The sequence below is a fragment of the Saccostrea cucullata genome, unplaced genomic scaffold (assembly GCF_032062105.1).
Source record: "Saccostrea cucullata isolate Sc308-1 unplaced genomic scaffold, CSIRO_AGI_Scuc_v1 ctg2191, whole genome shotgun sequence".
Classification (NCBI taxonomy): domain Eukaryota; kingdom Metazoa; phylum Mollusca; class Bivalvia; order Ostreida; family Ostreidae; genus Saccostrea; species Saccostrea cuccullata.
The window spans coordinates 18656-46330 of record NW_026923703.1 but is presented as its reverse complement, the minus strand read 5'-3'; the positions used below and the strand labels follow the sequence as shown (position 1 = coordinate 46330).

The 27675-nt window shown below is 35.4% G+C and overlaps 1 protein-coding gene and 1 pseudogene across 7 annotated transcripts in view; both read right to left on the bottom strand.

Moving 5' to 3' along the window:
• The window catches only part of LOC134264682 (cysteine-rich motor neuron 1 protein-like), a 29381-nt gene extending 23321 nt beyond the window's left edge, over window positions 1–6060 (bottom strand). For 6 of the 7 annotated variants that reach the window (XM_062746941.1, XM_062746944.1, XM_062746942.1 and 3 more), the window contains exons 1-4: window positions 5874–6060; window positions 1590–1647; window positions 1300–1416; window positions 88–342 (exon numbers count right to left, since the gene is read on the bottom strand). In XM_062746941.1, the coding sequence (XP_062602925.1) occupies window positions 88–342; window positions 1300–1416; window positions 1590–1647; window positions 5874–5963 (520 nt within the window). In that variant the 5' untranslated portion in view covers window positions 5964–6060. The remainder of the gene's footprint in view (window positions 1–87; window positions 343–1299; window positions 1417–1589; window positions 1648–5873) is intronic. The other variant, XM_062746943.1, reaches the window with a different exon arrangement.
• Window positions 6061–8005: 1945 nt separating this feature from the next.
• LOC134264681 (uncharacterized) lies at window positions 8006–10540 on the bottom strand (annotated as a pseudogene).
• Between the last annotated feature and the right edge of the window lie 17135 nt (window positions 10541–27675).

Here is a 27675-nt window from a genome sequence, read left to right as displayed (position 1 = left end):
ATCCCCCACAAACATTTCTGTTTCTACAGTAGTGTTTTTTGTTTATATTACAGTGCATACCTTATTTACAAAGATTAGTGTGCATACCTTTACATTTACAAAGTTTACAGTCCTGATGATTTTCCGTGTAACCATTTGCACACTTTTTGCCACATGAAAATGGTGGACACTTGTTACAGCTACACTTCTGACAACCATTGTTAGCCACTTTTAGTCCGTATGTACATTGTTTTTTACAGTTTTCCAGCGATGGGCAGATAGAATAAGGTTTGGCGCACTCACAAATTTCCATTCCTTTGGAGTCCAGTTTGTAACCATCCTTGCAGTCTAAGTAACAATTAGCTAAAAAGAAGAAGATTTGACACCCTCATCCATGAATTTATCTCCACAACATCCAGGTCTAATATCCATTGCAGGACAAACAAAATGACTGGCTTTTCCAAAGCCAACTTTCCCTATTTACATAGTAATATTCCCCTATCATTTGATCGTCAATAATATGATCTGGTAGCTAAATAAAGTAGGACAGGCTACTGACAATTTTTCAATGACCCCATCTTTTTTTTTGTCTTATCTTGATTATCTCCCCTTATAGGAGGACTAGGCCCTTCATATTCATAATCTAACTCCCCTCCCCGCAAGGATGCTTTGAATCAAGTTTGGTTAAAATTGGCCCAGTGGTTCTTGAGAAGCAAGAAATGTGAAAAGTTTACAGATGGATTGACAGCTAAATGGACGGATGGGTGGACGACGGACAACGGCCAGTGATCAGAAAAGCTAACTTGAGCTTTCAGCTCAGATGAGCTAAAAATGTTAGCAATATAAAAATATATAGGGAAAAGCAGTGGGAGGAATTTTACAGTCACATATGACAATTAGTCGCTTAATACAGTGGGTTGCTATCACAGTTTTTACTGCATTAACGACCTTGTTTACAAATTAAACCCATCAACAATGAGTTGTATTTTGGGTTTCATGTTTCAAACTGTTTTTTTTTACTACAGAATATTCTGTGTATCAGTTCAACACACAGGGCTTACAGCAGCTGTGACCAATCAATGAAGGATGTTTACTCCTCCTGAGCACCTGATCCCACCTATGGATTTTCTGGGGGTCCATGTTTTATGGCCTTAATATTATCAACAATGATTTTTCCTTTGACAGTTTTTTCAGAAGAGTTTGTGAATAAGTGAAATATTTTGCACATGGTCAAATACAGCTAGGGCATGTGATTTATAAAGAATATTGTAAAAATTTCCAGTTGAAAATATAAAAAAAAAAAATTCTTAAACTAATCACCTGGCTTGCATTTACAAATGTAGCAACTTTCTTCGTTGAGCTGGAAGCCACTTAGACAGTTCAGGGAACATTTGTTTAGATCTGGACACTGATCTCTCTTCCTGAAGGAATCATCATCTAAAAATATTCAATAAAAAGAACCTTAATTATCAACTGCACTCTTGATAAACTCAACAAAAGAAAAAAAAACAAATTAGGCACAGTGTTCCATCAAACTCTGCCTTTTAGTTACCTGAAAGGTGCATGGCTGAAAGATAACTGATGGCAGAGCTCATTGACCAATTAGTTACCTGAAAGGTGCATGACTGGAAGGTAATGGATGGCAGAGCTGAGTAACCATTTAGTTACCTGAAAGGTGCAAGACTGAAATGTAACTGATGGCAGAGCTGAGTAACCATTTAGTTACCTGAAAGATGGATGACTGAACTCACTGAAGGTGACTGATGGCAGAGCTCAGAAACCATTTAATTACTTGATGATGCATGACTGACAGATGACTGATGGCAGAGCTGAGTAACCATTTAGTTACATGAAAGATGCATGACTGAATGATGGCAGAGCTGAGTAACCATTTAGTTACCTGAAAGATGCATGACTGAACTTACCGAAGGTGACTGATGGCAGAACTCAGAAACCTTTTAATTACCTGAAAAATGCATGACTGAAAGGTGACTGATAGCAGAGCTAAGTAACCATTTAGTTACCTGAAAGATGCATGACTGAAATGTAACTGATGGCTGAGCTGAGTAACCATTTAGTTATATATCTGAAAGGTGACTGATCGCACAACTTAAAAACTTAACACTTTTCAACTTTTTACACAACCATATCAATGTCAGCTGCTTTTTCAATAAAAATGGAACTCTTGAATTTACTTACCTTGTCATTGGTCATTTGCAAAAATATTTTGTTAACTAGAAATATGTCCCTAGGACATGAATGCCCCGCCGAGGATATATTAGTGAAGCAACACGAAAATTTGTATGTGTATAAAATTTGATCAGAATATCTCGAATAGTGATGCAGCTGAATTGTTTACATTAGTATGTATCAGCATATGAAGTTTGACACTAATTTCATTTAAGTGAGGTCCCTAGATGCATGCAAGTTTGGTTCAGGCAGGGCTTATAGTTACTTAGGAATGAAAATATAGGTCAGATCCAGCAACCGAAGCAAGTCTGGTAGTGTCCATCCCTAGACGGATCATCCCTGCAAGATTGGTTCATGGAGGTCTTATTGTTACTTGGGAATGAAAATATAGGTCAGATCCAGCATCCGAAGCAAGTCTGGTAGTGTCCATCCCTAGATGCATCATCCATGCAAGTTTGGTTCAGGCAGGGCTTCTAGTTACTTGGGAATGAAAATGTAAGTCAGATCCAGCATCCGAAGCAAGTCTGGTAGTGTCCATGCATCCCTAGATGCATCATCCATGCAAGTTTGGTTCAGGTAGGGCTTAAAGTTATTAGGGAATAACAATGTAGATCAGATCCAGCATCCGAAGCAAGTCTGGTAGTGTCCATCCCTAGATGCATCATCCATGCAAGTTTGGTTCAGGCAGGGCTTATAGTTACTTGGGAATGGAAATGTAGGTCAGATCCAGCATCCGAAGCAAGTCTGGTAGTGTCCATCTCTATATGCATCATCCATGCAAGTTTGGTCTAAGTAGGGCTTTTAGTTCCTAAGGAATGAACCTGCTCCAAAAACTTTAACCTGGTCACTAATATAGAAAATGTAGGTCAGATCCAGCATCTGAAGCAAGTCTAGTAGTGTTCATCCCTAGATGCATCATCAGTGCAAGTTTGGTTTGGGTAGGGCTTATAGTTCCTTGGAAATGGACCTGCTCCAAAAACTTTAACCTGGTCACTCATCTGGAAAATGTAGGTCAGATCCAGCATCCGAAGCAAGTCTCGTAGTGTCCATCCTTAGATGCATCATCCATGCAAGTTTGGTCCAAGTAGGGCTTATAGCTCCTTAGGAATGGTCCAAGTAGGGCTTATAGTTCCTTAGGAATGGACCTGCTCCAAAAACTTTAACCTGGTCACTCATCTGAAAAATGTAGGTCAGATCCAGCATCCGAAGCAAGTCTGGTATTGTTCATCCCGAGATGCATCATCCGTGCAAGTTTGTGTCAATATGTGAAGTTTGATAACACCATCTTGAATGGTATGTTTAAAACTGAGCTAAACACTAATTTAAGAAAAGTGAGGTCAAGGTCAAAGGAAAGGTCAAGGTCAAAAAATGTTGATGCAGTTGCATAGCTTTCATCAATATCTATCAGCATATGAAGTTTGATGAAAATATCTTGGATAGTTTCTTTGAAACTTAGCTTTGAACAGAGCTAAACGCAAAGTGTGATGGAAGGACAGACGGAAGGACGGAAGGACGGAAGACGGACATGACACACACTATATGCCCCAGCCATATTCATGGTGGGGCATAAAAATCATTCTGATTGTACACTGAAGTACTCTATCAAGATGACATCAAAAAGATGCTGGAGTTTCTGATTGACAATATCTATGGGTTTTTGGAGACACTGTGGCCCTTTTCAAAAAAAAAAAATCTTACGATTAAGATGAAAATTTTCCCATTCCTAAACCAGTATCTAAGCTGTAGTAGGACATAAAATTTTTTCTTTTTTATGACTTTAAGTTATTTAGTATAATATAAAAGAAAAAATTAAATACAGTATATCTATTTCAGAAAATATTTAACAAGAGGCCCAAGGGCCTTGAATTGCTCTTCTGATAAATTGTACAATCTACCACTTCTATTTGAAGCCAATACTGTAAACGTATAACATTTGGCGGTGTATCCTTTTTCAGCGTTTTTGGCGGAAAGAAACTTCCGCTAATTCAAGTACAATGCTAAATGTCTTAAACATAATACATTTATAAGAACATTAAGAAATGCGCTAAACCAAATCTACGCTAACTTGTTCAAAAATCATTTTCTGCCAAATATTGTACACGCTAAATATAATACATTTAACTCTAAGTTAATAAGACACAAGATGCATCAACTGACAAAATTTGATGATTCTTAGCCAGTTAGGACTGAAGGTACATGTACATGTGTATTTCAATATAGCTATAAAATACCATAAGTAGATCACAGTGACCTACTTTTTGATTGAAATTTTCTGAAGACTCAAGATGCTTTAATTGACAAAGACTGATGATTCTAAGCTTTTGGTCGACATTCTCTGAAAACCCAATATGCATAAACGGACAAAGTTTTGATGAATCTAAGCCAATAATTAACCGAGATACTTAAATATAGCCATAAAATGTCACATGTAGGTCACCATGACCTACTTTTTCGATGACGTTCTCTGAAAAGCCAAGATGCACTAACTGACAAAGTCTGATGATTCTAAGCCAATAAGTACCCGAGATATTCAAAAGTAGGTCAATGTGACCTACTTTTTGGTCGACATTCTCCGAAAACCCAACATGCCTCAACTGACAAAGTTTAAAAATTCTAGGCCAATACTTAAATATAGCCATAAAATGTCAAAAGTAGGTCATGGTGACCTACTTTTTTGTGTTGACGTTTCCTGAACAACCAAGATGAATCAATGACAAAGTTTGATGATTCTAAGCCCATAAGTACCTGAGATATTCAAAAGTAGGTCACCATATTTTGATATCCATCAAAATCAAATTGAAAATGAATCCTTTCAAAATTTTCTTGTCAGACAGCTCTCAAAAAATTTGCATATTTTTCTGATCCAGTGGTTCTTGAAGAGATTTTTAAAATAATGATTGTTTGCATTCTCCCGACTCACAAAAAATAAATTGGGTTCAAAGGTAGGTAGAGAATTTTTCCCCCAGCAACTTAAAACATATTTGTTGACAAGATTGAGGGGGAAAAAAGTAAAATAAAAGATGTTTGTAAAACACTAATGCCCCCCTCCCCCAAATAAATTGAATTTTTCTAAGTCCAAGGGGCATAAATCTGTGCCAAATTGCTCGATCATATCCAAAACAGATCTTGGCCTAGATATTCTTATGATAAATCAATATGCTGAATTTCATTTCAGAATGTGCAACGGTTATGAAGAAAATAAGTGGACCGACAGACCAACCAACCAACAGACAGCAGCAATTAAAGCAATATGCTCTCCATTCTTCAAAGCGGGGCATAATAAATTGTTTCCTGGAGATTAAGGTTTTTAGCCAGTCGGTAGGGAGATGGTAAACAAAAAATTTTCTATAACACAGCCTGATTCCATCCAATTTTCACTTTTTCATAATCATCTCCTGAAGATGGTATATGGCCAATCATAAGAATAAACTTAAAGATAAACATAAAGCTCCTTTATCCAAGGATACCCTATACCAAGTTTAGCTGAAACTAACCCACTGGCTCTTCACCAGAAGACATTACAAAAAGACAAACAACTAATAGAGAGGCTCACTAATTGAGCTTTCAGCTATGGAGGTGGCATTTTGTGGTGGTACATGATTGCATGTGGAGAGGTACTAAGCTAGGGTAAAGGTTGAATTTTACTGCAGATTTATCAGTAAATGGTTTACTATAATTGGGAAGAGAGTCTGACAGATACATGCCATCACAGACAGGGCAGCACTGGCCAGAGATTCTCCTGGGGCTGGAACATCTGGTCTCACAAAACATAGACTTGCACTCTGCTTTTCCATTCACACATCTACAGGAAGTACAATCATCCTCCTGCCAGGTTGCATTGTGAACAACATCTCCACTCCCTGTCAAACAACCTACAAGTACAGGATACAAATTTAAATAAATTAATTTCTCATATATTATACTGTTAATATCTTTTTATTTGCAAGAACCTTATTTTCGCATAAATTAAGGGCGACGGTGTGCTGGCGAAAATTAAATTCTCAAGACTGATAAAAGTATTCCTTAGGATTAGCAATAAGCACAATTAGTGAAAATTTTGTCTTGCTTAGGCCAGTCCAAGTTTTTTCTCTGTTTAGCATCCACCCATCTTTCAAAAACCTACCTACCTATTCGCAAAAAACACACAAGCCAAAACATAAAACAAAGGCTTAAAAGTGATAAAAATGACGCCCTTCAAATGATTTGATCTAACTAAACTGCTTTAATAGAAGAAATATCTACTCTTAAGCAAAAACAAGGGATTGAATGCTTAAAAAACACCCAATATAACTTACTGTACAGAATTATTTGAAGAAATTGACAAAATTTAAAAATTTCAATTAAATTAATCAATTTCAGGACTCCTGATGTTGTGTGTTTTTTCTTATTTGGGGTATCAAAAACCAAGGCGCACACGGACGCTAAACATAGAAAAAACTTGGAATGGCCTTATATGTAATTTATCAAGAGTCAATGACTATCTTGCGAAAATTAAGTGATCTACAGTATCTAGACATTATTTATGTTATAGTGAACTACATTTTTTACAAACACAAGATACATGTACCATGTTTTAAGTATACAAAAATTTGCCCTTTTAAGGTATTTCCACCCTTACAATTTTAATGGTTAAAAGTACAAAAATTAAATTTATTTTCATTTAATATAGTTTAAATTTGCCAATTATTTCCAAAAATGTATAGGTCTCCATATTATTTAAGATGGGAGATGTAAATAATCAGAAGCATTTGTCAACATGAAAAATTGTACATTTTTTTGTAAACAGCAAATGTATCATAAATATTTTCTAAAAACTGAGTCAAATGCATAATTATGATGCTGAAAGTTCCTAAATACTTGCTTTGAATTGTGAATATCAGGGAAACTATTTAACATTAGAAGTACGATAAAGAAAATGCTGAATGAAGCTACCTGTGCAGGAGTTATTGCCCTTGTCAACATTTTTTAAAGAATGAATAATTTTATTAAGTAAAGGAAATATGCATTTTTTAAATTCTTTTACTTAACAATATTTGTCATTACATCTATGGAAAACCATTCTTTCAAAATATATTGTGCTATCGGGGTATGAATTTAATTTAATAACAGCTAGTTTTTGCAAAAACCTATGACATCACAGGAGGGTGGAATTACCTTAAATATTTTCATTACTATTTATCTAGATTGTCTTTCAACAAAACCTAGCTAGTAAACTTCTTTAAATGCTTTTTAAAGCGTCAAGACATTCTCTGTCAGTGGCCATTTTGTTTACAGGACAAAATGACAAAGTCTTGGTGGAATGTGATCGTCTCACTACCCTATGGTCAGCCTAACAGAAACGGTGACCTGTTACTGACTTGTTCTGAAACGCCCCCTTATTTAATTTTCATGTCAAATTCACAAAATTCCTATAAATCCTGTTATTTCCCCGTGTCCAGTCACACACTCTTGTTTCAGTAAATACAGATTTTATTTTGGACCCCACTGAGTTGACATATCTGCCACTTGATAAACTATTCATGGAAAACTAATAAACATCACAACTTCCAGTAAATGAGTTTAAATGAAAATCTTATCAAATGCTAGGAATTTCTTCTTTGACATTCTGACACGTACATCAACAAAACAAAAAGTTTCCACATATAATGCAAAAATATTTTTTTTTACATTAAATTTGTATAAAATTAAGGGAAACTTAATCTTAGACTAGTTATAAAATATATGCATTGACCTACTGCCAAATTGGTTTCAGTCTTTAGAAAAAGCTTAATCCATTCCAGTCACTGACTTTAAGCCACAGGCATGTAGATTCTTGTTTCTCATGTATAGCATTAATCTCTATATCTTCAACTTAGAAGCAGGACTAAGACCATGGTTTGGGTGAACACATGATTTATTTTAGTAAAACATCAATATGTTTCAGTGTTACATAATAACCAATAATACACATAGAAACTGCAGATTACATAATAAGCGATAATGAACATAATAAACTGCAGAACACTGAATATCTATAAATATAAATCATGTGATAAATCTCCACTACACTAACCACTCATATCACTTTCACTCAATCACTTTCTCTCATAAAGTTGGGCGGGAGGGGTGGTATAAAAAATACGCAACAAATGGCTGGAAAATTTTGACGAGGTCTGTGTGCACCGAAAAATTTTTTGAAAGTGACGCTAAAATGGTAGGTCTTTCCTAATCTTAAGAAAATACTGCAATTTCATTGGTCAGAATTTAAAAGACAGTCCAGCGTTAATTTGATTGGTTTAAGGATGCGAAAAACAAGATTTTGATTGGCTGGTGAAACTTGTTTTTCCAGGGGGCGCTTTTGCAACCCTGGTAACCAGAATTAGGACTGGGGTTTACCCCTAGGGGGCACTACTGACCGGAAGTAAACAAAGCAACAAAACAAAACAATAGCAAAACAAAATGGCGTCATTTCAGATTTGATTAATAAATATTAAATTACTTTAATCTATCATTAATCTCTATATCTTCAACTTAGAAGCAGGACTAAGACCATGGTTTGGGTGAACACATGATTTATTTTAGTAAAACATCAATATGTTTCAGTGTTACATAATAACCAATAATACACATAGAAACTGCAGATTACATAATAAGCGATAATGAACATAATAAACTGCAGAACACTGAATATCTATGAATATAAATCATGTGATAAATCTCCAAAATTTTCCCAAACCATGAAGAGGTAGGAATGAAAAAAAAAAAGGGTAGCAAAAAAAGAACATGGTAAAAAAGGGGGAGATGAAAAAATATGGAAAAATAAATCACCCCTCCACTTGTAAATTCTTTCACTCACATTCTCACAAGTCCACATACACAATAATAAATATCAAGTAAACGCAAAGTGCATAATTGTCAATTGTACAGTAGTCTTAAAATTTTGTCACTTCACAAAATGTTTCGTGATACCAAGGCCCACTACAGATAGAAAGCGGCGGTCATCATCAGATGGCTGGATCCTGGATGACGCACGACACAGGAGTTATGAAAGCACAACCGTCATATATCAAAGTCTGTCCGCTCTCCATGAATCACAAAAGACATACGAATGTGGAAGTCAAATTTCACAGTGTTATGTCTTCATGACTGTTAGATTTCTGTCACTGATCCAGGAGTCAATGAATTGGTATCACATGTTTGAAACACAGCATGCAAACACTTGATATGCATACAGAATGTTAAGGTATGTACCCATGGCAAGCAGAAAATTTTTGCAAAACATTGCATATTATCAACTACTTGGTAAATTTTCCGAATTCCTCCCCCAATTTCTGAGCTACCTGCAACCGGTGAGAAAGGGAGGGGTCAATGTACAATTGATAAGCATCACTGGCCCAGTCCCCCTGGGATTTAATTAAATCTGAAGGGAGACCACACTCTAAAGCGAAGGAAGCGCCACCCCTTCTAAAGCTATGCCCCGAATAAGCAGATGAGTCCACACCAACTTGGCGTAATGAATATTTTAACTTGGATAGAAATAAGTTGTAAGTCAACAATTTTAAGTTTTGTCCTTCCCGAAATAAAAAGGCTGAACAGGGGATGGGGCTTGCTGGTGTGTGAAGGATAAAAGTTAACTTTAAAATGCAGCAAGGGCAAAATTTTGAGTTGGGAATATGGGGTAGGGGAATCTGAAGTGTTCGCTGATTAAACTGAATAGTTTTTGACCAGGAAACTTTAATCAGGGCTCCCGTAGAACAAAAAGATACATTATTACGGGATAAGTGCCTGTTTTGGTTGAATAAGGTATCTGAAGGAGCAAATAAATTAGATTTCCTGAAAAATGAGAAAAAAGCTACTAGGCAAGCTGCCCAAAAAGTTATATCCTGAGATCTCGAAAAATCTAATACTGAATGGATTTTTGACAAAAGCATCAGGGTAATAGGGAGCTTTGATTTCGTCGTAACTCCCATAATTCTTTTTGCCCCCTTAATGATGTTCTGTGCATAAAAAGTATTTAGGGGGTTTGGGTAGCCTGCTTGCAGGTGTATGTACCGAACTTAATTGACAAATAATTTGCTATGGAATTAAACGACAACTTGCAGGACAAGAACGCCACAAATCTACCCAGGTTTTGTGGTGAAATGGGCACTAATGAAATGTGCATCAGAGTACAAAATTTCATATAGGCCACCAAATAAGTTCGGTAAGTCCTTTTTGTCGAGTCAGCAAGAGCGCTTTTCCTGAATTTAGCCACTGTGGCATCTAAATTGGCTCTGGTGTCTTGGAGCATGTCTTCTGAAAAGAAGAGCAGATGTAGCCTTAGACATATGACCATAAGAGGCATTGGGAAAACTGTCTTGTGTAAATAATTTGGAAAACGTTTGTTGTTCATGTAATCTTGATAATTGGTCTGCTGTCACATTTGCTTTGCCAGGTATATGTTTAACAGTTATTTTAAAGTTATTTATTGCAGACAGCCAGAAAAGTACACGGATATAGTTCATGAGGGTTTTGTTTTTTGATGACCCCTTATTTATACATGCAACTGTAGCTGAGTTGTCGCAAAAGAACAATACATTGTGATTTGTCCATAACTTGGACCAGCGTAGTGCTGCGAGCACGACAGCTAAAGTTTCTTTTTCATTTATGTGCATATTAGCTGCAGATGGGCAATCCATCTGCCAATTGCAATAGAACCAGTCCTGTAGCCAGGAGCCTGCCCCCCCTTCTACACATGCATCTGTGTGGACAGTGGTAATGGGGCTTTTGTGGAGCATCAAAGAGCGACCATTAAATGAGGCCATAAAAGTATGCCACCATTCAATGTCTGCCCTCACTGCAGAAGTAAGAATGGTTTTGTGCGCTTTATGCTTAAGTGGGGAAAAAGCATTAATTAGTCGACGGAGGAACACTCTCCCGCCATAGACCACAGCGGCGGCCCAGTTCAATTTTCCCACTAGAGATTGAAGTTGGCGCTTTGAGGCACGTGTACGGTGCAAAAATGATGCCAATTCTTGTTTTAATTGCAATAATTTATCGTTAGGCAGTCTAAGTTCTAAATTAACAGTGTCTATTTCAATGCCTAAGAAAACTAAGACCTGGCTTGGGTCTACAACTTTTTTGCCAGTTTATTGAGAAACCCAATTTTCTTAGAAGACTAACAAGGACCCTCATTGCCTTTGCACACCTATCTCTGGATTTCTCACAAATCAAAAAATCGTCCAAATAAACAACAACTACAAAACCTCGCCTTGACATCATGCGTCTTACAGCCTGAGATAGTCTATGAAAAATGCTGGGTGCCACCTTAGAGCCAAAAGGTAATTTAGAGTCATAAAGATATTGAATCTGGTTGTTAATTTTCCATTTAAGGCCTGTTACTTTCATGCTGTGTTTACTTATAGGAACAGACCGATAAGCTGATTTCAAGTCAACTTTAGCCAAGAAAGAACCCTTCTCGATTAGTTTACAGGCATCGTCAACTGACTGATATTTTTGCTTCTCTAGTTCTGTAACATAGTCGTTGACTGCCCGACCCTTGGGTCTGCTACAGTCGTGAATTAGCCGAACTCCACCATCAGATTTTGGAATAACCCCAAGAGGGCTTACAATTGTTGGAGGTGAAGGGGCGTGATTGTAATTCCCTAATTCAATTTCTTGTAAGATTTGTAAAGTAGCTTTTTCATAAAGGTCATTTGTCTCAGATGCCGAAAAATGATTGTCAAGCTCTATGGGTTTAGGTGAAAGCGAAGGGTCTATAATATCAAAGCCGTTTTGAATTCCATTTAAAATAAAAGGTTTATCAGTCATTTGTTAGTTCTTCCTCCCAGGTTGCAAGATTCAGGCCATTGCAAGGTTTTGTGATTATTGGTTTTTTGGTTTTGTGGCATGGTCATATGCGGGATGTGTCTGACCGCAACCTGGCACAGAGCAGGTGTGGTCAAAGCGACAACGCAGCGCACAACAGCCCTTTCTTACATTAAATCGTTTACAAATTTCTAACCCTTGAGCATTGTGCGATGCCCTAGGGGGATAAGGCTGAGAGTTTGGGCGGGTTTTGGAGGCCAAATTATTCTGAAACCCTTGGGAAACCCTGGGTCTTAAATGGACCATTTGTAGGTGGGGGATATCTGTGCCCCAGCGAAATTTGTGTAAAGCTTGCAGCTTTCTATATTCTCTGTCATATAGGAACACTGACCTGGTGTCATGAACAGACAATAACTGGTAAACCCGAGTGGTATAGGACAAGTAATCCAGGAGACTTGTATGAGTCAAACTACCCCCTTGAAGTAATTTATTCATAATAGCCAAGTTGGCAGTGGACCATTGACAAATAGAAATACTTTCTAATTTTGGCTTAGCTGGGCCAGATTTGTATATTAATTGTCCCTCACCGTCTTTTGACACCACCCTTTCTTCAGTTGCATGTGAACTGTTAACAAAGTCTGTTATGTCTAAATAATTGTTGTCCCCCAAACCCACAGAATCTAATGATTTTAAATAAACCTGAGGATCTTGCCATGAGTACATACCTGGTATGTTTTGAGCAGCAGGGGGTTGATCTTGGGGCTGCAGATTTCTCAATACGTCGTTCACAAACTGGTCTTTGTCACCGATGTTTAAGGGCTGCCCTAAGTCCTCAGTAACGGGGTTATTGGCACTGCTGTTGATGTCAACCGGATTTCTTGTTTGGGCAGCGGCGGCTCCCTCAGGAAATGTGGCTTTTACTGCGTGCAGTAGGAGTTTTTTCTGACCTCTAGGAATAACCGTATCATGCAGGTCGTCGTCTGTAATTAGGCTCAACGCTTCCATTGAATCGAAGCCTAATTCGAGCAGGCTTTCAATAGTTTTTTCCGACAATTTTTTGGCTGCGGCCCATTTCTCTATGTCACGAATCGGACTTCTTCGTCTTGTCCAGGCATGATTTATAAATGTAGGTCTCTGCCTAAAGTCAAATGGGGAAATCACACGAAGAGTCTAACTGGATCTGTGTGCCGAGCACGCGCACACGGGGGAAACGGGTTCACAGAAAAAACATCCTTCACAGAAAGCAGAACAGTCTAGGCTGATGTAAAATAGCACTTGGTCTCTGGCTCCGTTACACTCAACAATGTATGAATTGAAACGTTTCGCCTCGTCGCTGTAAATCACGTAGTCTTAAAATACAGAAATGAAATGAATAAAAAGATATCAAAAAGGATTAAAACCCCTTAATGGGTGCCTCATTTTACCGTGTTTGAAGTTGCCACTTCTTGACGCTGCAGCAGAAAGACCCGGATGACACTGTGTGTAAAGCGCGATAACTCTAATAACCAAAAGACAACAAAAACGATATCTGTTGATAGTTTATTCATAAAGCAAAGGATGCGATAGTAAATGTTGAACAAAGTTGGTGTCCGACTCATGATCGCGTCCGACTCACGATCAGTTTACCCTACCAATCAGGAATGTCAAAGAACACTCGGAGATGTTGGTAATCCGCCATTTTGAATCAGAGAGTCACAGGTTTTTTCCCAATCTATAAATGGCACAGAAAGTTCAAAGGGCGTTGAAACACGTCACCAGTTTCACTTTCGATTTCCAATTTACATTACAACATTGGGTAAGGTTAGTTGGTATAATTTATATAAAAAATACGCAACAAATGGCTGAAAAATTTTGACGTCTGTGTGCACTGAAAAATTTTTTGAAAGTGACGCTAAAATGGTAGGTCTTTCCTAATCTTAAGAAAATACTGCAATTTCATTGGTCAGAATTTAAAAGACAGTCCAGCGTTAATTTGATTGGTTTAAGGATGCGAAAAACAAGATTTTGATTGGCTGGTGAAACTTGTTTTTCCAGGGGGCGCTTTTGCAACCCTGGTAACCAGAATTAGGACTGGGGTTTACCCCTAGGGGGCACTACTGACCGGAAGTAAACAAAGCAACAAAACAAAACAATAGCAAAACAAAATGGCGTCATTTCAGATTTGATTAATAAATATTAAATTACTTTAATCTATCTTTAGTTCTAGTCAACTGTATGTTCATATGACCCTACCTCAGTATTTACAGATACATCCTTTGTATGAAGGTCCTAAATACTTGATGTCTGGGTAATGGCAATGGGACATAAAAAATTGACTTAAACATTTGCAGGGGTGCCCATAAAAATCTTGTTTTAAATTATTCCCTAAATCAAAATTTCCTTTAATTTAGGGGCAGGCCTGCCCTAAAGGACTTCTATGCCAAAAATCATGCAAAAATTAGTGCTTCAATGGACTAAATGCTATTTTGACCAACTTTGGAGGTTAATTTAGAATTCTCTTTCATCCTAGGACTTTCAGTAAGGCGTGGAATTTACAGCAATACGTAATTAGCATCTCAAATGTGAATAGATTCTCATCTATACTTATAAATTAACAAATTTTGCCAATAAACTCCGAAACGGCTGCACAAGCGTTCTTACTTAAGCCTGTAGGAAAACACTAGGCATTAGGTTATGTCCGTAAACTATATTCAGATTTCACTTGCATAGTTATTATCATAATTTAATTAAAATCTACTTTCATTTTCGGTTAACAGCCTAAAAATAGCATAAAATAGAGTAAAGTGATGGTTCCGGTTTGCGGATCTAAGTTACTGGCATTTTATAATAAAACTGATGACAAGCAAGCGGTAATCTATTTCATAAAATGTCATTTAATTTAATAATGCAATTATTCAATCAAAACTTCAAATGAGTGTTAAATAAGAGATAAGCTCTGGTCATTGATTAAAAAACAAAATGTTCAAATCCTTTCCATTTATATCCAGTCTCACTCTTTATTGAAAGTTCTAGAAATCAGATAGCATCCAACCCGATGTCAAAAAGAAAATCGAGGCAATTACTTATCGATCATGAATGGGCATGGAAATAAATGTAAAGCAATTGGTATCACAAATGAGTTTGTGAATACCCTATAACGGGTTATTTTTACTGCTGTAAATTTTTACGAGTTTTAGCTGATATAAGGTGATTTAAATTATTATGTGTTAATTTTTTACGAATTGAGCATGTCCGTAAAAATTGAAATCATCGGAGGTGAAATTCCAGATCAATGTTTGAGCATTTTGAATGTGCTTACATACAAATAGGCCTAATGCATCTGGAAAACTCAAAATCAACATGAAATTATTCCCGCAGTATCGAATGAGATTCATTAAATTATGATATATGTTTGTTCATTGAATTACCTTTATATATCATCTGCCCTTCTTTGATTCCAGTGTTTTTAAAAAAAAATTAAAACATGATTTGCTAAGGAACATTATTGATGAGCACCAAGTGCCCGTCTTCATTTTACCGGAAATATAAAGAGAGACAATGCAAACCATCATGATTTACTTGACACTAGTGTGCTAAAAAGTCACTTTTTTATTGAATGCATGCACCCTTACAGAAAAAACTAATAGAAACTTATAAGTGTTTTATAATCCACTTATTAGCAACTTATAAGTCACTTATAAATTTTGAAATTTACTTATAGGTGTACTATAAGTCAAAGTGAGTATAAGTGAGGAACGGATTTCATTAATACTTCACTTATAAGTAAAGATGAGCTACATATCAGAGAATATTTCACTTATACCTCACTTATAAGTGAAGATCAGTATGGTATGAGCGAAGTATAAGTGTGGACTTAGAATGTTTACCCTATACTAGACTTCTCTCAAGGAGCATTATGGGTATTCAAGGTAGCCAATCAGAAAGTTTGTCTCTGCAGAGATCAGCAACAAGAATTTGAAACCAAGTTTGTGTTTGTGAAAGGATGTTGGAGATTTTAGATTTATTTTGAGTATGCCTTCACATCAGGTACAACAAGTAGGTTCTATTTACATCATCTCTCTATTTTAACTTCCTTTGCCTGAAATTTTGAATCAATTGACTCAGTTGCTTTCAGATTTCATAAATTTGAAGAAGCCTCAAGGTCATTAAATCTTGTTGCCTTTTTGTTCAACATTTTTGTTTGTAAACTGAATTAATATGTTAAGTTTGCATCATCAAAGAAATGTTATATGAAAGTGATTTTTTTCCATGAAATTTTTACTTGATTATTTCATCTAAAGTGCAGATACATGTGTATATGTAAAAAAAATAGCTTTGAACATATCATGCAACTCCTGCATGGTTGGAAGTTCTGTTCTAAATTAAGAGCTTACAGGTAGTGTTGTACTTCACTTATAAGTCACTTATAGTCACTTATAAGTGACTAATACTTGATAAAGTATGAAGGGTTAATGCTTGACTTATAAGTCACTTATAGTCACTTATAAGTGACTATACTTGCATAAAGCATAAGTGGCTAATACTGGCTTATAAGTCACTTATAGGTCAAGCAGCTCATTTGCATATAAAATCCTAATGAGTAACATATTAGTCACTTAATTATAAGTTAAATGTATCAGTGAAGTGTAAGTCCAGAATAAACTGTTAACAACTTATATGTAAAAGAATAAATCACTTACAAGTCACTTATCAGAAATTTCTGTAAGGGTGCAAACAAAATAGAACAAGAGGCCTATGGGCCACATCACTCACCTGAGCACTGTGGCTAGGAAAAAGTAGAAATTCCTTTATTGTTGAACAGTTTAAATCCAAAAGTAGCCCCATGACCAATCATGGCTTTGCTATGCTTGATAAGATGATTTTTAAAGAATTTTCCTATATATGTCAATGTAAAACTTTTTGATTGGCCATTGTGGCCATGCCCTACCCCCGGGGGTCATGATTTGAACAAATTTGAATCTACACTACCTGAGGAGGCTTCCATATGAATATGATCAATTATGGCTTTGTTATTCTTGAGAAGAAGATTTTTAAAGATGTTTCCTATATATTTCTATGTAAAACTTTGATTCCCCCTTGTTGCCCTGCCCTTCCCCGGGGGGTCATGATTTGAACAATTTAGAATTTACACTACCCCAGGATGCTTCCACATAAGTTTCAGCTTTTCTGGCCCAGTGGTTCTCGAGAAGATTTTTTAATGACCCCACCCTATTTTTGTCTTTTCTTCATTATCCCCCTTTGTGAGAGGACTTGGCCCTTTATTTTAACAATTTAAATTTCCCTTCACCCAAGGATGCTTTGTACCAAGTTTGGTCAAAATTGGCCCAGTGGTTCTTGAGAAGAAGTCGAAAATGTGAAAAGTTTACAGACGGACAGACAGACAGACCGACGGACGGACGACGGACAAAATGTGTTCAGAAAAGCTCACTTGAGCCTTCGGCTCAGGTGAGCTAAAAATGATTAGACTATTAGTTTTAGGGTCAAAATACCACGGTCAAAATTAATCAGGATCAGAGTTAATCTGGCACTGTCGAATGTAAACAGATGGTTCCCTCTCCTGTTTGTAGCAAGCTAGACTACGATAACACTGACCATCAAAAAATCTTACACAAATGAACTATGGTATTTGACTTAGGACTGAAGTTTTCAATCATTACTACTGATGTTTATTTGTATAGATTAAACTTCGATCGTTTTATTTTTGTTAAAAAAATTGCTTTATTTAGTGTTTGTGTTATATCAAAAGCGGTTGAGAGTAAGCCTATATTTTTACACGTAACTTTAACTTGGCGACTATGGGGTGGACTTCCTGCCTTGAACAGGCAATTAAGCTGTAAATAAGCTGGCAGGCAATTAAGCTGTAAATAAGCTGGCATTATTGCTCTTTGAGCAATACGCCCGGCTAAAAATATCATATGTCCTGGAATGCAAAAAAGTTTTGAGTCACACTTAGTCGGTCAACCAAACAATTTTTTTAAAAGATGGTCTAATCTATATACAGGTAACTCTCGATATCTCGAAGTCTGCGGGACCGAGGAAAAACCTCGAGAGATCAAGAGTTCGAGTTTTCAAGAGTCCGGAATTTTCCGGGTTTGTTTGGCAGGTTTTAAAATTAGTCTTACTGGATATACATGTAGTGATTTTCATGCAGTGCTAAGTTTTCACACGTGATTTTTATAAAACAGCGATATGATTTCGTATTTTAGATGAGTATTTATTAATCTGAGTAAAGCTAAAAATGTACATCGTCATTTTATGTTTATTTTTTTTATTCTTTATAATACGGACATCAAACTACGCATTCGTTATATGAAAACGACATTTTACAGCACAGCATGGTACATAGCACTGTGATTTTTTCCATACACGTGCATTGAATAAAGTTCTGTAAGTATTTGTCCAACAATAGTCTTCATATTGACACTGAAGCTGTTTCTGGATTTTCATACTTCATTAAACTTTGACACTGACTCGAAATAAAAACTAAATTTATGAAGTGTTTCGTCTTGTAATCTGCAATTAAAATTTTTCAGTGACACTGCATATCTAAAGTATCATAATACAGTCGATGATAATTATTTAAATAGCATATAGGCAACATAAGATTAATTATAAATCAATTATCACTGCAGTATAAGTGTCACGTGAATAAACATCCCGTTTCACGAGACCCGCGTCTTTTGCCTGGGGCCATTAAATGTCCAGGTAAAGTTGCTAATTACGTAACTTGTATACACATTGCCACTTCGAGGTATCGAGGGTAAATTTCAATAGAAAATGCATAGCGGGACTGCATTTTGACTTCGAGGGATCAAGGGTTTCGAGAGATCAAGAGTTTGAGAAATCAAGAGTAAATTTGCTTAGTTATATAGGGGAAAAAAACTGTATACAGGGTTATTTTCGCCCCGTGTAATTTTCGCCCTTTCACACATGCAAACAATTTTGCCCCGTTTAAAATTCGCCCACTCATAGTTTTATTTAAGAAATTATACTGTATTCTTTGAGTTCGCCCCGTTTTAAATTCGCCCAAACGAGGGTAGGGCGAAAGGGGCGAAAATAAAACGGGGGCGAAAATTTCCCTGTATACAGTAATTTTAAGACCTCAAGAAAAAATGTATCAATTCTTACAGAATTTCCTCAAACTGAAAATCTCAAATGTTAAGCTAAGAAGTAATAATTACGAATAAAAGTCTTGATATTTTAATCGTGACTCAAACTAAAAATGAAAAATTGTATTCTCAATTATTCGTGTAAGATCTCTTGAAATACAGGAACAGTATCATTTTCACATTTGGGAAGGTTTTAATGTACTAGCTAGTATTATGTATCAAATTCCATTTTTAAAATTTTTTTGTTCTGACTATCTGTACAAATGGTCAAAAGTAAATCAGTTTAAAGGTTTATTTATAATCTATGAAAAATCCCGACTTAGCCATTACAGCTATGTAGGTCATTGTGTTATTTGAATGAGAAGGCGGGGCGTCTATGGAATTTAAATAAAAATAATGAAGAGAGATATCTCTTTGCAACAAAGAGATATCTCTTTTTGCTTGAGAGATATCTCTGATAGACACTTTTGAAAGATATCTCTTTCACGTTAAGAGATATCTCTTAAGATAAACTAATAGAGATATCTCTTTTACTTTAAGAGATATCTCTTTAACTTGGAAAGATATCTCCAAAAGTAAAAGATATATCTCTCTAGGTGAAAGAGATATCTCTTGTTGCAAAAGTGATATCTTTCAAGGAGAACGAGATATCTTTTCAAGTGGAAGAGATATCTATCTATATCTCTCTAAAAAGAGATATCTCTCTAAATTTAAGAGATATCTCTTTGTCATAGAGATATCTCTTAAAAATGATAGATTTCTCTTTAATTTGAGAGATATCTCTATTTTTTAAGAGATATCTCTCTAAAATGAGAGATATCTCTGAAATTTTAAGACAAATTTTATTTTCCGAATAAATAACAAAAGGGCTTGCCATAGTGTTAACTAATGAATAACTGACACGTAAAAAATCTCTTATTTTGTGCTAGAGACTTACAAAATATAAGCATAGATTCTTAATTAAATTATTTGGCAGGGTTTTTTTCAACTAACGAGTTATATTTGAAATTATTTTACATTTAAAAATTCTAAAGAACTTTTGGACAATTTGAAATCACAAGACTTTACAAAAATCAACAGCTTAAAAACGTATGACTTTTCAACTTTATACACAACAATACCCCAAGACAAATTAAAATCCAGGCTTTTTGGTATCATTAACAGCTGCTTCTTCAATGAAAATGGAACATGTAAATTTATTTACCTTGTCATCGGTCAGTTGCAACATTATTTTGTTAAAAAAGATTCTGATTGTAGACACAAGTACTTTGAAGTTGACATCAAGAAGATGCTTGAGTTTCTGATTGACAATATCTATGTGGTATTTGGAGAGCAGGTAAAACAACAATCTATTGGAATTCCCATGGGTAACAATTGCTCCCCGTTATTAGCAGATCTATTTTTATATTCATATGACGCAGAATTTGTGCAAAATCTTATGCGTGAAAAGAAGAAAACACTTGCTCACAGTGGCCTTCAACTCGACATTTAGATATATCGACAACGTATTGTAAATTAATAATGATAATTTCCATTCCTACGTCGATTCGATATATCCTGGTGAGCTTGAGATAAAAGATACCACAGAGTCCAACACTTCTGCTTCATACTTGGATATTTTACTTGAAAAAGACACTAATGGTAATCTAACAACCAAGCTATATGATAAACGTGATGACTTTAACTTTTCTATCGTCAACTTCCCTTACTTATGCAGCAATATACCTTCATCACCTGCATACGGAGTATATATATCTCAGTTGATTTGATACGCAAGAGCACGCTCTACGTATAAACAATTTCTAAAAGGAGGTAAATTATTGACAAGCAAGTTGATGAAACAAGAATATCAGCAGTCTCCTTTAAAGTCATCATTTCATAAGTTCTATGGTCGATACAATGACCTTGTCAGCAAATACAATTTATCATTGAGTCAAATGCTGACTGACGTTTTTCATACAGTAAAACTCGGTTATAGCGAAGTCCTGGGGACCTGTGAATTTTATTCGCTATATCCGTAATTCGTTATATCCGTATAACGAATTCGTATAACCATCATAGTGAATTTGCACGTATGCATGTTTTCCTTCAAGTATTACTACCAAATATGTTACGGAAGCAAATATTACAAAACATATCTTCAATAACTAAGGTTTTCTTATGAATTGAATTTTATATACAAATGCTTAAAGGAAGTAAAGTTAGTCCAATTTATCAATTTTTATATAATCTTTGAAAGTTCGTAATAAAAGATGTAAATTTCATTATATTTAACCTCAACGGGACTCAAAATCAGTTCGCTATATCCGTAAATTCGTTATATCAAAGTTCGTTATAACTGTAAAATTTTACAAAGATTTGTTAAGAATTTTGCCGGGGACCCAGAAAAACTTCGCTATATCCGTGAATTCGCTATATCCGTGTTCGTACTAAACAAGTTTTACTGTACCAATTGTTAGTCCATTAGTTATACACTGAATTGACGACGGATTTTTTCCGTTATTTCCTGATCATGACAAGGAGCACACGGCGGGTGTGACTGGTCAGCAGGGGATGCTCACTCCTCCATGGCACCTGATCCCACCTCTGATGCTTCGGGGGTCCGTGTTTGCTCTGCTTTAATTTTGTATTGTTTTATAGACTATGAGATTGAATACTGTTCGTTATCTCCATATCCTTCCTCACTTAAAATTCGTTAGTACACAATGAAATCTGTAAACTCTTAACAGAGCGTACACTGTATAACACAGCATACACTATTTTTCATACATTTAAAAACCTATTTTTAAAGAGATAATTAATCTGTTTAATTAAGATTATTACATTTACACGTATAATTAGAATTTATTCTATGGCCACACCAATTTAATTTCTTGTTCGTCGGACATTTGATGAAAAAAGTATGAGCGGGCTGGCGGTTAAATAATATTATTATTTTTCTTTATTTTTCCAACTATCTGATTGGCTCAAACTGGATCACATGATCGAGTATAAAAAGTGTTAACAGAGACTGGATGTTTTTATTTTAAAAATTTATAAACCTGCTGTTTCTAAAATTGGAAACGTTATTCTGTGAAGCAACAATAGCGCTGATGTCACAATAGTCTTTATAGACTGGATGTTTCTAAAAACAGATACTGCAGCTGGTTTTCACTACTGTGATGTCATAAGGCAATGACATAACAATGCCTTGTATGAGAAGGTATTGGGTATTATAAAGAAGGATTTTAAGACATTTCTTATTAACTATTAAAAAATAATAAAACAATTGTAGCCTTTTGAATCGGTACAATCCCTCGATATATAGACCTTAGAGAAAGCATATCGACCTCGCACTTCGTGCTCGGTCGATATGCTTTCTCTAAGGTCTATATATCGAGGGATTGACCTCATCAAAAGGCTATAATTGTATAATATTATTACTTTATTGTAGGCAAAATTTTTAGGCGGGGTGTGAAAAAATATGAGAGGAGAATTATATTTTTCTGATTTGCAGAGTAAGTAGATTAAAAGTACGATAAATAGAGCGGAAATGGAGCAGAAAACAGCACAGAATTACCATTGAGCGGGGATTTTAAATCAATATTATTTGTATAGTTTTGTTTAAATACGAGCGCGCAGGTCCGACGACCAAAAATTTTTATTGGTGTGGCCTATAGCATATATATAATTTCAAAATCCAGGTGCTACGATAAAAACATTTAGGCGGTTGAATTATGATTAAACAAGAGGCCCAAGGGCCTTGAATCGCTCTTCTGATTAATTGTACAATCTATCACTTCTATTTGAAGTCTCTTACTCTAAGTATTCTAAGATGCATGAACTGACAAAGTTTGATGATTCTTTGCCTGTTAGGACTGAAGATATTTCAGTATAGCTATAAAATACCATAAGTAGGACGTGGTGACCTACTTTTTGATTTGAAACTTTCTGAGGACTCAAGATGCATTAATTGACAAAGGTTGATGGTTCTATTGAATAAGTACCTCACATATTAAAGTACGTCACTGTGACCTTCTTATGGTTGGCATTCCCCGTGGACCAAAGGTGCATCAACTATCAGAGTTTGATGATTCTAAGCCAATTAGTACCAGAGATATTTAAATAAAGCCATAAAATGTCAAAAGTAAGTCACCGTGACTTACTTTTTGGTCAACATTTTCTGAGGACCCAAATGCATCAACTGACAATGTTTGATGATTTTAAGCCAATAAGTATCTGAGATAATTAAAAGTAGGTCATTGTGACCTACTTTTTGGTCGACATTCTCTGAAAACCCAATATGCCTCAACTGACAACGTTTGATAATTCTTAGCCAAAAAGTACCTAAGATATAGCGATAAAATGTCAAAACTAGGTCACAGTGACCTACTTTTTGGTCGACATTCTTCGAATAACCAAGTTGCATCAAATGACAAAGTTTTGATAGTTCTAAGCCAAAAAGTACCTAAAATACTTAAATATAGCTATAAAATGTCAAAAGTAGGTCACCATGACCTACTTTTAGGTCAACATTTTCCGAGGACCCAAGATGCATCAACTGACAATGTTTGATGATTCTAAGCCAATAAGTACTCAAAAGTAGGTCATTGTGACCTACTTTTTGGTCGACATTCTCCGAAAACCCAAGATGCCTCAACTGACAACGTTTGACAATTCTAGGCCAATAAGTACCCGGGATATTTTAAATATAGCCATAAAATTCAAAACTAGGTCACAGTGACCTGTTTTTTGGTCGACAGGTTTCGAAAACCCAAGTTGCATCAACTGACAAAGTTTGATGATTCTAAGCCAAAAAGTACCCAAGATACTGAAATATAGCCATAAAATGTCAAAAGTAGGTCACAGTGACCTACTTTTTGGTCGACATTCTTCGAAAACCTAAGTTGCATCAACTGACAAAGTTTGATGATCATAGATCTGAAAGTCAGGGGTTTTCCTACCATTTTTAAACTGGGTCCAGGGTCCGTAGAATTGGGAAAATTGACGCGAAATGCGTTCAAATTGGGAAAATTTTAAAAAGGAACAATGTCGTTATTTTCCCATATTAATGAAAATGAAGGGACCAAAAGTGTCTTGTTTTAAAATAGAGTGAACAACTGTAGACAGATATAAAGAGTTGCACATTATTATTTGTTATTGGATGATAAAAAATGCAACAACAAAAAAATTATTGCTATATACACTTGTATCCATATTAAAAAAAATGTTCAAAAGGGTATCATATTTTTAATTGGATAATAATGATGAATAATTCCAGAAAAAAAATATTTAGTTTTATTGATCATGACTGAAATAAGGAAAAAAAATTAAGTGTTTTATTTGATAATGGGAATTCTCAGAATTTTTTTTTTAGTATTTATATATTCCATTCACAACTGAGAATAAGTGAATATAATTTTTTTCTTGTTGTATAATAAAAAAAAAAATTGCAGGAAAACATTGTTTTCTTGTACTTTGCATTCATGACTGGAGTAAAAGATAAAATAAAATACTTTAATTGGAATAATATTTATGAAATTAATTGTTATCTATATTGATTTAAGTGTATAGTAACACTAATTATACCAAAGAAATAAAAAAAACTTATGTTTGAATAGGCTTATATTAATGAGAAGATAGATAGAAAAGTAGGGTGACAGATTTTGTGCGTTTTGACAAATTAGTCAAACCCTTCCTATTTTTAGATAATGCACAGGGAGTGCACAGTAACTTTGGGAATAAGCTCACTGACAACTTTCATGATAACTACAATCTTTTATATGATCAGTATAGGATTTAAGTGACTTAAATGAAACACAAGTAATGTAAAAACTAGTCATTTTTTAACATACATTGTAGTAGGTGATTTACCAAACGTGTTGCATCACTAATATTTATAGCTCGATGATCCGATCGCATGTTGACACCTCTTGAGATTTTCAGAACGTCTTGCAGGGAAACAAATATTTTACTTCTTTCTGAACTCACTTAAAATTTATCTAAGGATACAAAATTTGGAAATTGGGAAAATATGGCTGATTTTTTGATTGGGAATGGGTCCGGTAAACGGACCCAAAAATAAGCCAGGAAAACCCTTAAAGTATTCAAAATATGCCTTTTAAACAATTTGAAAACAAATGCCTGCAAAATTCAAAAAGTAGGTCACAGTGACCTACTTTTTCATAAATATGTTTTAAGGCCCCAAGATGCATCACATTACAAGGTTTGGTGAATCTAAACCTCTCAGTATCTGAAATAATGGGATGAAATGTTTTAGAAAAGATGAGCCATAAAATTCAAAAAGTAGGTCAGGTGACCTACTTTTAAGTTGACCTTGTTTAAGGACCCAAGATGCATCAACTGACAAAGTTTGATGATCATAGGCCTTAAAGTGTCCAAAATATGCATCCAAATCAATTTGAAAACAAAAGCCCGTAAAATTTAAAAAGTAGGTCACCGTGACCTACTTTTGTGTTAACATGATGTGAAGTCCTTAGATGCATCAACTTACAAGATTTGATGATCCTAGTCTTTATAGTAAGCAAAATATCAACGTTTTTATTAAGTGTAAATTTTGGTTAACTTTGAAGTGACCTTGAGACCACGCCCTTTGCCCCAGGGTCATGCCTTGTAAAATTTTTAATCTTCAACATATCCTGAAGCTGTATGTAAATTTGGTGAAAATCTGCCAGGTGGTTCTGGAGAAGAAGATTTTTTAGCAACCAGTACTTTTGGTTCTATTTTCCTGATTATCTCCCCTTGTTTTAGGGTCCCAACCCTAGTTTTAGTATTAATGGGCCAAGGATACCCTGTAACAAATTTGACAATGATTGGCCAAGGGGTTCTTGAGTTATGGCCCATATTCTAAAAAGTTAACGCACACCGCACACCGCACAAATGGCCATAGCATTAGCTCTTTGAGCCTTTGGCTCAGAAGAGCTAAAAAAAGTACACTGTGTGTACAAAAAATAAATCGTTAAGAAAGTGAAAATCAAAAACATCAGTATCATCATTGGTGGATAATGAAACGTACATCAGTGTCAGAGTACTTTGTACCATCCAGACTGCATTAATATTGCTTGGAACAAAATCATGTTTATTCATGCCAGACAAGTTAATATCATCTTCTTCATATGGGATTTCAATAATTGTTGAAATTTACTGTGTATTTTTTGATTTTAACAAACTCTCTCTCTCTCTCCTCTCTCTCTCTGTAGTAAGATAAGTGAGAATTCACTTCAAAATATTTTTGAAAGGGTCATACAAGTGCATTTTCTTGCTTTTAAACTTATGCATTAAAAATACTTGCGAACATCGAACATTTTACATGATCTGAAAAAATTTGAATTTTTGTGCCGATGTAAAAATTTTAGCATTTGCAGAGTCTTCAGAAGAAACCTGAACCTTTCTATATTTGAATTATAGGTGCATTTTGTGCAAATGTTTTCATCCAGTGACTTTTTATCCCTTAATATACAAGTCTTTTTAGCGCTCCGTATGTCAATTTCTTCCCCTAAATGTTTCTCAACTGGAAGTATGCATTTGTGCACTTGAAACAGTTTATTTTTTAAAAATATACAATTTTCTCCAAGAATATTCAATTACCCATTTTAAAAATGATTTGACCATCGATAGCTTGCATGCAGACATCTTTACCCGATGTCGCATAGGTGTGATCAAAGCGTGAAAGTGAATAGATTTAAGTCAGGTGTTCAGCGCTTTGTTATTCCTGAGGTCAAAGGCGGGTTGAAATTTGTAACTGTAAGGTGCCTTAACTATAGAAACAAGTATCTGTGATTTTACACCTTTTTAAAACATAATAAATGAGCACACTAAGACTGTTTCAATTTCTTTCATAAATGAAAATGACTAATTTATCTCTTTATATTGACCGTTTTCATGGCCAGCTGAAACACCCATGCGCTCATATAAAAAATTGGTTTGCAAAATGGGGGTGTGGCCTAAAGCCTATGAGAAATCGATGTAAACAACCCGCACCTCAGATCTCCAGATTTCCACATTATTCCGCATTTTTCCCTCATTTTAAATATGGAAAAAATGTGGAAAAAATACACAGAGAATTAACAATACGGAAAAGTAGAAAATATACGGAAATAATCTGGAAAATATACGGAAATAATATGGAGAATTGGACTTAGTCTATTTTTCATCTGGAAAAATATTTAACTCTTAACTTAGAATATTTTTCATCTGGAAAAAGTACGGAGCTCTGGACTTCAGCAGTTCTCTGTTTTTCCTAAATGTTATGTACAATTTGATCGGGATCGAAAGAACGTTTCAAAAAGTCGGGCTCAGTGATCAATTAATTTAAACAACAGACCGCCAAAATTTGACCTTGGCTTCCATGTTGTAACGTCTGCACTGTTTTGAAGAGGAGTTTTGTTGACCAGGAAGCCTGAGATCGTATTACTGTATCAACCAATAGATGCAGATCACGTATTTCATATACAGTAGGTCAGTCATTTTTTTTTAATGTGTGTCAGTGATGATGAAAATAAAATTGCTCTAGGCCTAGGACTGAGCTACCAGGCTACGTTCGTTTCAGCCAATATGCCTGGTGATTCAAATTATTCAACCAGCTCAAAGAACTTAATTATGATTAACCACA